This window comes from Mobula birostris, chromosome 7 (genome assembly GCF_030028105.1).
Source record: "Mobula birostris isolate sMobBir1 chromosome 7, sMobBir1.hap1, whole genome shotgun sequence".
NCBI classification, from domain to species: domain Eukaryota; kingdom Metazoa; phylum Chordata; class Chondrichthyes; order Myliobatiformes; family Myliobatidae; genus Mobula; species Mobula birostris.
The window spans coordinates 53287276-53300229 of NC_092376.1; the positions used below are offsets into that span (position 1 = coordinate 53287276).

The following is a 12954-nucleotide window of genomic DNA, read 5'->3' on the forward strand; positions in this document are numbered from 1 at the left end:
AGATGCCAATCAATATTGGGAAAATTAAAATCCCCCATCACAACAACCCTGTTATTACTGCACCATTCCAGAATCTGTCTCCCTATCTGCTCCTCAATGTCCCTGTTGCTATTGGGTGGTCTATAAAAAACACCCAGTGAAGTTATTGACCCCCTTCCTGTTTCTAACTTCCACCCACAGACACTCAGGAGACAATCCCTCCATGACTTCCTCCTTTTCTGCAGCCGTGACACTACTTCTAATCAGCAGTGCCACGCCCCCAACTCTTTTGCCTCTCTCCCTGTCCTGAAACATCTAATGCCTGGCACTCTAAGTAACCATTCCTGCCCCTGAGTCATCCAAGTCTCTGTGATGGCCACAACATCATAGCTCCAAGTACTGATCCACACTCTAAGCTCATCCGTTTTGTTCATGATACTCCTAGCATTGAGGATGACACAATGCCAGTGTTTATTAAACTATCGTGTTTATACTCAAAGTTGTTAGCTCAATATCTCTACTCAAATTGTTTCCAACAGGCTTTTCAAAAATTCTATTTTGCCCTTAACACCCAACTGCAATTAACTATTGCTTCCTTCAGCTTGCTCCTATTGAGCAAACTTAGTATCAAAGAATCTCTAAACTTCTTTCCTTTGAAGCATGTTGAGTTCTAAAGCATTCCTCTCTATCCAATATAAAAGCTTTGTTCCCAGTCCACTGCCCTAACTTCTCCAAAGTCAATACAATCAATGATAATATAAGTATTAAGATTATCATGCAGGGAACAAGAGAGAAGGAGGCTAGAGCAGGGAATGGCATAATCAAAAGCAGGGACAAAAAATGAGAGTGAGTATAAACAAGACAAAGAAAGATCTGAGAGAAAGATAGAGAAAAATAGTGAGTGTAGAAGAAAGCAAGGAAGAGAAGTGTGTGTGTATGTGTGTGTGCATGCATGTGATCGAGAGCGAGAGAGAGATTGTACACTGTAAATGACAAATTGTGGTCTGCAGATAACAACAGGTATGGATGAAAATTTGCATCAAATGGAAACAAGTGTGAGTAGAGGCAAGAAATGTACAGGATGTCAAATTTGGTACTGGAGAGGACATCAGAGCAGAAACTTGATTTGGAATGACATTACAATACCATAACAGCATATGAATGTTGACTAAACATTTTCAAATATATTTACAAGAATGAAAGTCATTATTTTGATACATAAAACAATCTAGTAACAAAATTAAGATCTGAAGAAAAAACCTGTGTGATGTCCAACTAAAAATGATGAAAATCTTAGGCAATCGTATAAAAATTATTCTTAAGAATGAGGTATCAGATAACAATGCCATAAATGGCCTGCTCAATACACCTGTGATTCAAGGGTGAAGAAAATGAATCTGAGTTCCTGCAAACCATCTTTCCATCGTTGTTGCTGGCGAAGTAGGTCAATGTTCATAAGAGCTACAACCTGCAAAATTACCAAAAGTCAAAACAACAAAATTGTTAATTTGTATTTTAATTATTTGACTTATAAACTTTTTTTGTAATTTCTAAAAAAGGCAGACAAAATATATGTGATGTGTTGAAACTTTAAAATGCAGCTAAATAAGAAGTATGAAGTACTGGTCAAAGGTTAGTAATCCAAAATATTAATTCTATTTCTCACTCTTCAAACCTCCTGTATTTTCCAGTATTTTCTGTCTAAAATTTACTCAATAATTTTTGAATAAAAGATGAGTCTTTCCAGAATGCCTCCAGAATCTATCACTGTCATCTTCATTGTATGCCATGTCATATGACATATGCAATCATGGTCCCATAACCATGATTGTTCTTGGCAAATTTATATACAGAAGTGATTTTCCATGCCTTCTTCTGGGTAGTTTCTTTACAAGACAGGTAATCCCAGCCATTATCAATACTTTTCAGAGATTGCCCGCCTGGCAGCAGTGGTCGCATAACCAAGACCTGTGATTTACACCAGCTGCTCATATGACCATCTACTGCCTGCTCCCATGGCTTTACATGACCCTGATCGGTAAGGACTAATCAGGTGCTACACCTTGCCCAAAGGTGACCTGCAGGCTAGCAGAGGGAAGAAGCGCCTTACACTTCCTTTGGTAGAAATGTATCTCTACTCACCACCCAAATTTATACTACATGCAAAATATCCACTTGTGGACTCCAATTCTGGGAATTAAATCCAAGAGACAAGTAGATTAATCATACAGGTTAACTACTAAAAACTGATGCTAAGGGGTTCAATGCATTCCTAAATAGTAAGCGGCCAAGGTTCACAGCTGCCTGCCTTTGGACCATTGCCTTTCTTTCCGATAGTTCTGGGATCAAACTTTCTTTGGAAGCCACTTCCCAGCTTATCACTGAGACACAATAGAGGAGCTCTTTTAGTACATGTGCCCAGGTATGCTTCCAGAAATTTTTTAACAGGTGGTAAGGCATGATAGCAGGTTTGCATAAAGATATTCTCAATAATTAGCACTTTTGCCATGCATTTAAAATAGAGGTGAATAATTCTTATATAATTTCCCAGTTATCAAATGTAAGAAGTATTGAAATGTGTGAATCAGAGCACAATGTGTTTCAAGAACTTTATTTCATTGGTCACATAGTTAAATGTGTATCATTTACACAGAAATAAAATAAAGCTGAATGGGCAAACTGCAATGAAAACAATATTACAATAGTTTGTCATATTACATGTTGAAATGGCTAAAAGGACATGGTTGTTCTTTGGAGTGCTGAACAGTCCAGTATCTTTGAGCCATTTTCTTTTTCTGTACATAAATAATTTGGCATAATATTACAGTGAGCAATATCAATGTTTGCAAATATTCCCAAAGAAAAGAGGAAAAGAACAATATTAATTTAAATACTGACTTTTATAATAGTAGGAATATTTGAAATATAGTTTTTCAACAGCATTAATTTAAGATAATTGAGAAGATATGGAACAAGTGAGCTTGATAGTGCTTAAAAAAAAAGCCTCAGCTATTCTATATTTCATGTTCTTACCTTATCATGGAAATCAGTATGACACTTCCTCAATTTTCTGTTCTCTGTGGTAAGCCGTTCTGTTGCAGCATGAAGTTTCTGAATATAGGCCTCCAGCTCTCTGGGGTTATCCCATGTGATCTGTATTTTTCCGCCAGTTTCTTTGGTTCCAGCTTTTGGGTTCTAATTAAAGATGGTGAAATATTTGCACATATCACTACATCCCAGACTATTTACTATGCAAGCAGAGAGTGGCTAGAGCTACTAAAAAAGACCTGAGAACAGTAACTACCTAGTCAATAGCTGACACTAGCCAAAGCTGTGTGCCAACTGCAAGTTAAGTAGATTAACAGATATTAGGTTCATATAATATGTATCAAAAATCTTTGCAATAAATATCTCAGCTCCTCACAGCTATCTACATAAAAGCTCTCTGTCTCTAACCAAGCTTTCAGTTACCTGATCATAGAATACAACTTAATGCATACAATATAGAAAGTAAGCACTATGGTTCTCTGTGACCATGCCAGCCATTAAATACCATTCTGTACTAATTCCATTTTTCATAACTCAGCCCACAGCAATGGCACATCTAGTGTTCATCTAAATACTTCTTAAATGCTGTATCAGCCTCTATCGCTCCCTCAAAAGGTGATTTATAAATTTAAATGACTGTCTGATTGAAGAAATTCTTGTTCAATACTCAGTAATTCTCCTACCCCATACCTTGAACTAAAGGCATTTAGTTATAGACAACTTTACAAGGGGATAAGACACAAGAGTAGAATTAGACCATTCAGTCCACCTAGTCTGCATCACCATTCGATCATGGCTGATCTAAGTTCCTTCTCAACCCCATCATGCTGCCTTCTTTGATGCCCTTGTTAATCAAGATCCTAGAAACCACTGTTTTAATGATACCTAATGAATTGGCCTCCACAGCTGTCTATGGTAATGAACTCCACAGATTCACCACCCTCTGATGAAGACATTCCTTTGGATCTCTGTCCTAAAGTGACATCTTTGTTTTCTGAGGCTTTGCCCTCCGGTGCTAGAATCTCCCACTATTAGAAACATACTCTGCACATTCACTCTAGGTAGGGCTTTCAATATTTGATTGGTGTCAGTGAGATTCCCTTCATTGTTCTAAACTCCAGTGGATAAAGGCTCAGGGCCATCAAATGCTCCTCATATATTAATCCTTCTATTCTGGGATCATTCTTGTGAATTTCTTCTGGATCCTCTCCAATGCAGCTTATCTGTTCTTCGGTTCAAATCGAAAACATTTCACAATACTCCAAATGGGGTGAGACCAATATCTTATAAAGCTTTAGCATTGTACCCTTGCTTTTATATTCCAGTCCTCTGAAAATAAACACAAACTTTGCATTGTCTTCCTTTCTACCGACAAAGACTGCAAGTTAGCCTCTAGGGAATCCTGCACTAGAACTCCAAAGTCCCTTTGCACCTCCAATTTCTGCATTTGCTCACCATTTAGAAAGTAGACTACTCTTCATTCCTTCTACCAAAGTGCATGACCATACACTTCCCTACAATGTATTCCATCTGCTATATCTTTGCCCATTCTCCTAATCTATCCAAATCAGATTTGTCAGACAAGATTTCCCCTTAAGGAAATCATGCTGACTTTGGTCTATTTTATCATGCACCTCCAAATACCCCGAAATGGACTCTAAAATTTTGCCAATCACTGAATACAGTCTACCTGACCTCTAGTTTCCTGTCTTTCACCTTATCTGTAATATTTGTAATTTTCCAGTTCTCCGAACCATTCCAGAATCCAATGATTCTCGAAAAAGCGTGACTAATTCTTCCACAATACCTTCAGTTACCTCTTTCAGAACCCTGAAATGCACCCCATCTAGTTCATTTGACTTATCCACCACTTTTGACCCTTTCAGCTTCCCAAGCACCTTCTCGTTAATACTGACTACATTTACCTCTGCCCTGGGACACCTAAATTTCTCACACACTGCTGGTGTCTTCCACAGTGAAGACTGATGCAAAATTCTTATTCAGTTCAACCGCTATTTCTTTGTCTGCCTTTACTACCTCTGTTTGTGCCATTACTACTTTCATCCTCTGTTATGTTATTGGTTAGCTCACATTCCTATTTCATGTTTTTTCTCCCTAATGCTCTTTTAGTTATCTTCTGATAGTTTTTAAAAGCTTCCTAATAATTTTTGCAATATTGTATGCCTTGATTTTGCTCTTATGTTCATTTTGACTTCCCTTATTAGCCACAGTTGCCTCATCCTCCCTTTAGAGCACTTCTTCTTCTTCGTCTTCTTTCGGATGAATCGATTCTGCATCTTCTGAATTACACCCAGAAGCGACAGCCATTGCTGCTCTACAGTTATCCCTGCTAATGTCCCTTTCCAATCAATTTTCACCAGCTCCTCTCTCAGGTCTCTGTAGATAGCTTTACTCAATTGCAATATCAATACATATGATTTTAGTTTCTTCCTCTCAAGCTAAATTCTATCATATTATGATCACTGCATCCTAAGCGTTCTTTACCTTAAGTCTCCTAATCAAATCTGGTTCATTACACAACACCCAATCCAAAATTGCCCTTTCCTAACAGACTCAACCACAAGCTGCTCTAAAAAGCCATCTCGTAGGCATTCTACAAATTTCTTCGCTTGAAGTTCAGCACCAACCTGATTTTCCTGATCTACCTGTACACTGAAATCCCTAATGATGATTGCAACATTGCCCTTTTCACATGCCTTTTCTATCTCGTGTTATAATTTGTACTTCTATCTCGTGTTATAATTTGTACCCAACACCCTGGCTACTTTTTGGAGGAGTATATATAAATCCCATCAGGGTCATTTTCCCCTACCAGTTTTTTAACTCTATCCACAACGATACTACATCTTCTGGTCCTATATCCACTTACTTTTAAACGATGAATTTTGTTTAGATTGCTACCTTGATGCAGGCTGGAATATTTATCTATGTTAACATCACTAAGAAAATTGATATTATTTATGCTATTTATTAACATTGTTGAAATTCAACCTTTTCACTGATCACTGTTAACATAAAGTAGTGGTTGCCAACCGGTCGATCTTTGAGACTTTCCCAGTAGATCCCGAAAAAAATAAAAAATAAATAAATACACAAATACTGTTGTAATGTGAGCATTATAAAAATAAGTAATACTAATTAGGATAATGATAATATAGCAATACTCCAGCTACTGAAAGCTGTTTGTAAAGAGAGGTTGTTTCCGGGTTGTGGGGTTTTACTTCCGGTCTTTTCTGCCCGGTGCCCATGCATGTGACTAAACAATTTAGTTGGTCAATCTTGCCTTTCGCTAAGGCTGAGGTAGGGGACCTTGGGCTTAAAAAGGTTGGCGACCACTACCATAAAGAAAACAGGCTGTCCTTGCAATATTGGTGAATATCAGCAGCAGGAATATATACAAAAAAAAACAAGTTTGATTTTGTAGCTTAACACATAATGCTGCCTGCAAAGCTTTTCCGAATATCACACAATAAATAATTCACAATTCTACAAATCACATTTTGAAAACATAAAGGCTGAAAAAATTAATATATAGCATGGAGCTATTTCCTCCATTCAGCTCAGGGGTATTCACTTAAGTTCTTAGTATCTGGCCTTTTGTCTTAACGTTAGTCATATCTAATGCAGCCCTATTCATTTCAATGGAGGTTACCAACCTCCTGTAAAAAAAGGACTGTCATGGAATCAGCCCACCAGTCCATACCTACCATGATGCCTATCTATATGCAGTGGCCACTGTAAAAAATAAGGTAGCCTCTGAGTGTATGCTTGTGGTCTTCTGCTGCTGTAGCCCATCCACTTCAAGGTTTGACATGTTGTGCATTCAGGGATGCTCTTCTTATACCACTGTTGTAAGTTGTGATAGCAGTCTTGATAAAGGGCCTCGGCCAAAAATGTCAATTCTTTATTTGCATCCATAGATGCTGCCTGACCTGCTGAGCTCCTCCAGCACATTGTGTGTACCGCTGTGGTAAAGCATGGTTATTTGAGTTGCTCTCACCTTCCTGTCAGCTTGAAACAATCTGGCCATTCTCCTCTGACCACTCTCATTTTCACCCACAGAATTGCCACTCACTAGGTGATTTTTGTTTTTTCTACTATTCTCTGTAAACTCCAGACACTGTTGTGTGTGAAAATCCCAGGAAATCAGCAGTTTCTGAGATAGTCAAACCAGCCCATCTGATACCAACATTCATTCTATGGTCAAAGTCACTTAGATCACATTTTTTCCCCATTCTGATGCTTGGCCTGAACAACTGAACCTCTAGACCATGTCTGCATGCTTTTACATGATTGGTGCCACATGATGGGCTGAGCAGATATTTGCATTTTAATGAGAAGGTGTACAGGTATATCTCATAAAATGGCCACTGAGTGTATGCTAATCCCATCAGCCTGCATTCGGCCTGTATCACTCTATGCCTTTACTGCCCAATTATCTATCTACAGAGTGATGGAAATCAAGTTCTTTTATGAATTTATTTTAATTGATAATAATGTTAATAATTAATTTTGAATGAATTCTTCTTTGATTCAATTTAATTAATTAAATATTTTCAAGTGTTTCTAAATATCATCAGAAAGAGCAGGAAAGTGCAAAAAAGTGTCTGGCAGTTCAAGGTGTCAAATGTCTTTCCTGTCTGTTGGCTAGGCTGCACTTCTGCTATCTGTGGCCCAGAATCCATTCAAGGACCGCTTCAACTCATCCAACAGTGAGTCAGCAACATGTTAGCACAATGAGACCAGCAGGATATTGACAACTAGACAGCCTCAGAAAGTAAATATGAACTTGCATGTCCTGTGGTAGAACACATGGCATGAAGAAGGCAGTTGATCCAGCCCAATGTTACAAGAAGCATTCATCAGAAGGCACTCCCAGAGAAACTATGTTCTCATCTGCACTATTTAACGAGGGTGCACTGAAATTTTCCCAACTTAATGATGAGAATGAACTCTGGTAGCATCCTTTTGACTTTTATTTACCTGCTCTGCTAAACTCCCTCAATTATACCAAATCCCACTACTTAATGATCTACTAACACAAACAATTTCACAACCCAAGCTGCAATCTCACCACTATTCCCACTCTATCCCCTACCTCTGCACCTACTCCAATCAAGATTCTATTCTCTGGGTACCACTCCACAATGATATTCATCTTCAGTCACCCAAGTCCAAAAGTACAAAGTACATCACAGCACACTTTAACCTCCACCTCAGTCCACCGCCCCCTACCAACATCCCTCTCTCTTCTCCCTATCTCTTCTCAAAAGGACACAGTATCTTTTCTTTCGTAAGTCAGCAGTGTTAGTCATTAAACCATTTGTTCATGAACCGGTCCTCAGAGGACCAGAGGTGGAGAAGGTTAGCCGCTTTAAACTATTTCAGAGGACCTATCCTGGGCCCAGCACAAAAGTTCAATTGTGAAAAAAAAAAATCGCCTCTACTTCCTTAGGAATTTGCGAAGATTCAGTGTGACATCTAAAAATTTAACAAACTTCTATAGATGTGCATTGAAGAGTATATTGACTGGCTGCATCACAGCCTGGAATGGAAACACCAATGCCCTTGAACAGAAAACCCTACAAGAAGTCGTAGATATAGCCCAGTCCATCATGGGTAATGCTCTCCCCACCAGTGATCACATCCACACGAAGTGCTGTCTCAGGAAAGCAGCATCCACCATCAGGGACCCTCACCACCCTGGACATGCTCTCTTCTCAATGTTGCCTTCAGGAAGGTGGTACAGGAGCCTCAACGCTCACACCACCAGATTCAAGAGCAGTTATTACCCTCAACCATCAGGCTATTGAACCAAAGGGGATAACTTCACTCACTCCGTCATTGAAATGTTCTCACAGTCTATAGACTCACTTTCAAGAACTCTCCATCTCATATACCCGGTATTTATTACTTATTTATTTATGTTTATTATTTCTTTCCTTTTGTATTTGCACAGTTTGTTATCTTTTGCCCATATCAAAATCATTCACAAAGGTCACGAAATTAGTTTTTTTTGCATTAGTAGTACAGAGCAAAACATAGAATAACTACAGTACTGTACAAACCTCTAAGGCTCCCTAGCTCTATCTATATATATGCCTAAGACTTTTGCAAGTACTGTATGTAACTAATGGGTAAATATTATGTGCTTATTTTCTCTCACCTTTATTATCTGTTCAAAGGATAAAGCAGAGTTTAGCATCATGGGTCTCTGGCTAGGAATCATCTGCTGATCAATAGTATTGTAAAAGTGAGCAACCTGTAAAAGAAAATAAAGCATATTTAACATTAACATTTGGATTCTCACTCTAATTTTTAATTATCTAGAAAGCAGTTAAAAGAAAAAGGTAAAAAGAGGAAAGCATGATTAGGGTGACAGTAAAAGGGAATCGAACAAGAAAGTGCAGTACTAACTTGTTTGAGAATAACTGCTTGTCTGTAAAACTTCTCAGCAGTATTTGCTGCTTGTTGGATTTTTTTAGGAATGACAAAACCCAAAGCAGAAAGCTGGCGTACTTCTCTCAACAAAGAAACAAGGCGATCTGAGTAATGTATTTTCAACTTCCCGTCACAGTTATCCAACTCTATAATTCGACCATGGGCTTGTAAACTATTACAAATGACATAAAAATGGCAATGGTTACATGTTGTATATATGTGTATATATGTACACATTTATATACACCTTTATACAGCAACAAAAAATCCCTAATGAAATATTTCATAAACTGGTGCTAAATTCTTACTATTTGTACAAATTATAAAAGTTGAAAACTGGTATTTTTAAAGCCATATACGACTAATGCAGAAAAAACTTGTAGACTTATAACTAACTTTATACAAATTCTCTTGGAGCAGAGGAAGCTGAAGTAGTGGCATGATGAAGGTATACAAAATTATCAGGATTATAGTTAGGATAGATAATGGGTAACTTTTCCACAAAACAGAGGTGCCTAAAATTAGACAGCATAGGTTTACAGAATGGTTAAGAGATTATGACAAGATGTGAGGAAGAATTTTTTTTTCAACTGGAGGGCAGTTGGATCTGGAAGACATCACCTGAGTGTCTATTGCTGTCATATCTTAGTTCTAATGAAGAATCTCAGGCCTATGACATTAACTGTTTCTCTTTTCACAGATACTGCTATACCTGCTGAGATTTTCAAGCATTTTCTGTTTATATTTCTATTTCTGTGCTTTTTGACACAGTGACTCTATGACTCTAAAACACGCAAGCATTGACTAATAATTGTAAATTTATAATCAGTGAAATTAATCTCTTCCCAATGAAAAATTGAATCAACCTTTATAATTCTTCTAATTGCTGCTGCCTTTACACCATTGAGAGCTTAAACTCAGCAGGAAGTTATATTAACATATTCCATATCCTCTGGAACTGCTAATCATGGTCGGAAAAACATGGAAAATAACTACAGGGATGCAAACCACTCACATAACCTGACTATGTTAAGTGCTTTTACGTGTTTTTTAAAGTTTCTTATCAGAAGAACAATCCTCTGTCCACACAATAAAACTGGAAGCCAAACAACTTGCAAAAACTAACTTTGACTTTGGAATAGCTTGTCACTGTCAGCAAGGAGAAAAAAGGCATTATTTATTACTCTATTCAGTGCTATCTTACTTTGTTTGCATGCAACACAGTAATACCTGACACCAGATGTGGGATCTGATATGGATGTTTGTATTTCCCTTGACCAGTCATCAAACTGTTCTTGTTCATAGGTCCTTAACTGGTCCAAAAGTTCATTACAATTTCGCCAAAATGATTGAAATCCTGACAAGTCATGCAGCAAAGTTTCAGCAACCTTTACAGTATCTGCAGCCTAAAATAAAAGAACATGTTTAATGTTTGCAATATAGTTTGCCTTACCTCTTTCCCCACTTAAAGTAATCTAATCTAACATTTTGTAAAGCAAAATGTAAACACTCAATGACTAAATGCTTACCTTTAGTTCTAGCTGTCTAACCCAAACAATATTATTGACAACCTCAGGGAGATTCTTGCCTGAAAGAGGGCCTGAAGGTTCTCCAGGAATACCACATCGCCGACTCTCAAAATCAGTGTGGATGCCTAATGCAAAATGTAACATCAATGAAGACACCAATTTCCTATTCAATTACTATTTAATGTGTTTGTATTTCAGAAATGTTTGTGCTTCCCTTACCTTTGATGTACTCTGTAAGTTTTGCCAACAACATTTCACGCTCTGAAAGTAGTTCCTCACTGATACTTGGCCTTTTGACTAATTCTTGGTATTTCTGAAATGCCTGCAGAAGCTTGATGGAAAATAAGCTACATGATACATCAGTCCACTGATAAAAATGCTCACTGCAGAAAGCCTCTTATGTGCAAGAGAAAGAAGAAAGAAGGCAGAATGATAGGTTAGTTAAAAGTGCATGATTGTGAGATTTGATTGACAAGGAAGGTGCTGGGAGTTCACAAGATTGTTTCAAGAATATTTATTGCTTAATGAGAGTAGCTTATAAATCTCTAAATTTTGGAAAAGAAACAGGATAAAATCATCTTTTAGATTAGAAATTTGAGTGTGAAATGAAATTTATTTTGTGAAAAAATGTCAATAGTTCCACTTGTATTTCCCCGGAATGGTGTTGACAAGTTTGCATGCATGAGCGGAAGAGCCGAACATGTTGAAACTTGCCAGATGTGTGGCAAATTTCCACCTCTTAAAGTGAAAAACACTCTTGAAGAATAAAATTAATCAATTAGTCTTGGTATGGTAACTATAAATCCACGAAGGTAAGAGGCAAAAGAAGTCAGATACTAACTGAAACAGAAGAATATAGTTGATACAGGAAGGGCAGAATAAGAGAAACTTCTTTACATTGAAAGTTGTGAAAGTAGGGATAAGAGGTTAAGTTAGACTCTCTTGCTAACATTAGGCTAGATAGGTAAATAAAAGTAAGAGATTAAAGAAAAACAATGAGGACTAGTGGTCCTTTGATGTTGCAAATCATTAGAAAACAAATTGTTTTTTAACCACTTTCTGTTTCACATTAATTTGAATTAATTAGTAAATGTTTCACTATTTTACCTGTTGGGGATTGTCTTTAACTTCCACAATATAGACTTTCAATTTGTTTGCAACCTTCTGTTCTGATGGAGCAATTAAGCGTTCAAACTGTGTTACAGCAGCTTTCCAAAGTGGCTGCAAAATTGAATAACTATAAATTATATGGATAATGAAAATAATACTTAGCATGTATAAATTAAGAGATGAATTATAACAAACCTCAGTGTAAGGATTATACTGAACTGGATTCAGTCCAACAAAAGGCTCAAATACTTGGGCATTGTGAAGCAATTGCTGCTCTCCAGCTGGTAACAGCCGCATAATCTTCTCATGGACATTTCGATTAGTTTGTATCTACATAAAAAACAAAATAACGTGTTTATAGTAAAATTAGTTTTCTTTTGGTTTTCCAATTAGATTTTTATAAGCTTTGTTTGAGTATAGTATTACTTTGAATCTAGTCCAGAATACTTAAAACTACAAGTTATAATAGCAACCGCACCCCATTTGTTGCAAGTTTCCTCAATGTGGCAAAATAATTCCAGTGGGTATTTTGCCATCCCGAACTTTTATTCCTCTATGCTTTCACTTCATTCATTTTAACACTGAATGATAAAATATTCTTTGCCTCAATTACAACTTCTTAGAGGGTAAAAATTTCAGCTACTAAATCTAAAAATAAGAACTGTACTACAATAATAAACAACAGGAGTTCAGCCAAAATAAAATGGTTGATGAAGGAAAAGTAGGTAAAAGATCAATGAACTATGTAAATAAATTAGACCCATTGACTGGGTAAAATTGCATTTATTTTTCTTAATTCATTGAACATTTAGGATAAATTTACATA

At 37.1% G+C, this 12954-nt stretch overlaps 1 protein-coding gene across 9 annotated transcripts in view; it reads right to left on the minus strand.

Moving 5' to 3' along the window:
• The window catches only part of dync2h1 (dynein cytoplasmic 2 heavy chain 1), a 474884-nt gene that overhangs the window by 414990 nt on the left and 46940 nt on the right, over window positions 1-12954 (minus strand). For all 9 annotated transcript variants that reach the window (XM_072263133.1, XM_072263132.1, XM_072263135.1 and 6 more), the window contains 9 exons: window positions 12324-12458; window positions 12126-12239; window positions 11238-11349; window positions 11019-11143; window positions 10720-10895; window positions 9466-9661; window positions 9215-9310; window positions 3013-3174; window positions 1349-1447 (listed from right to left, as the gene is read on the minus strand). In XM_072263133.1, coding sequence (XP_072119234.1) covers window positions 1349-1447; window positions 3013-3174; window positions 9215-9310; window positions 9466-9661; window positions 10720-10895; window positions 11019-11143; window positions 11238-11349; window positions 12126-12239; window positions 12324-12458 — 1215 coding nt within the window. The remainder of the gene's footprint in view (window positions 1-1348; window positions 1448-3012; window positions 3175-9214; window positions 9311-9465; window positions 9662-10719; window positions 10896-11018; window positions 11144-11237; window positions 11350-12125; window positions 12240-12323; window positions 12459-12954) is intronic.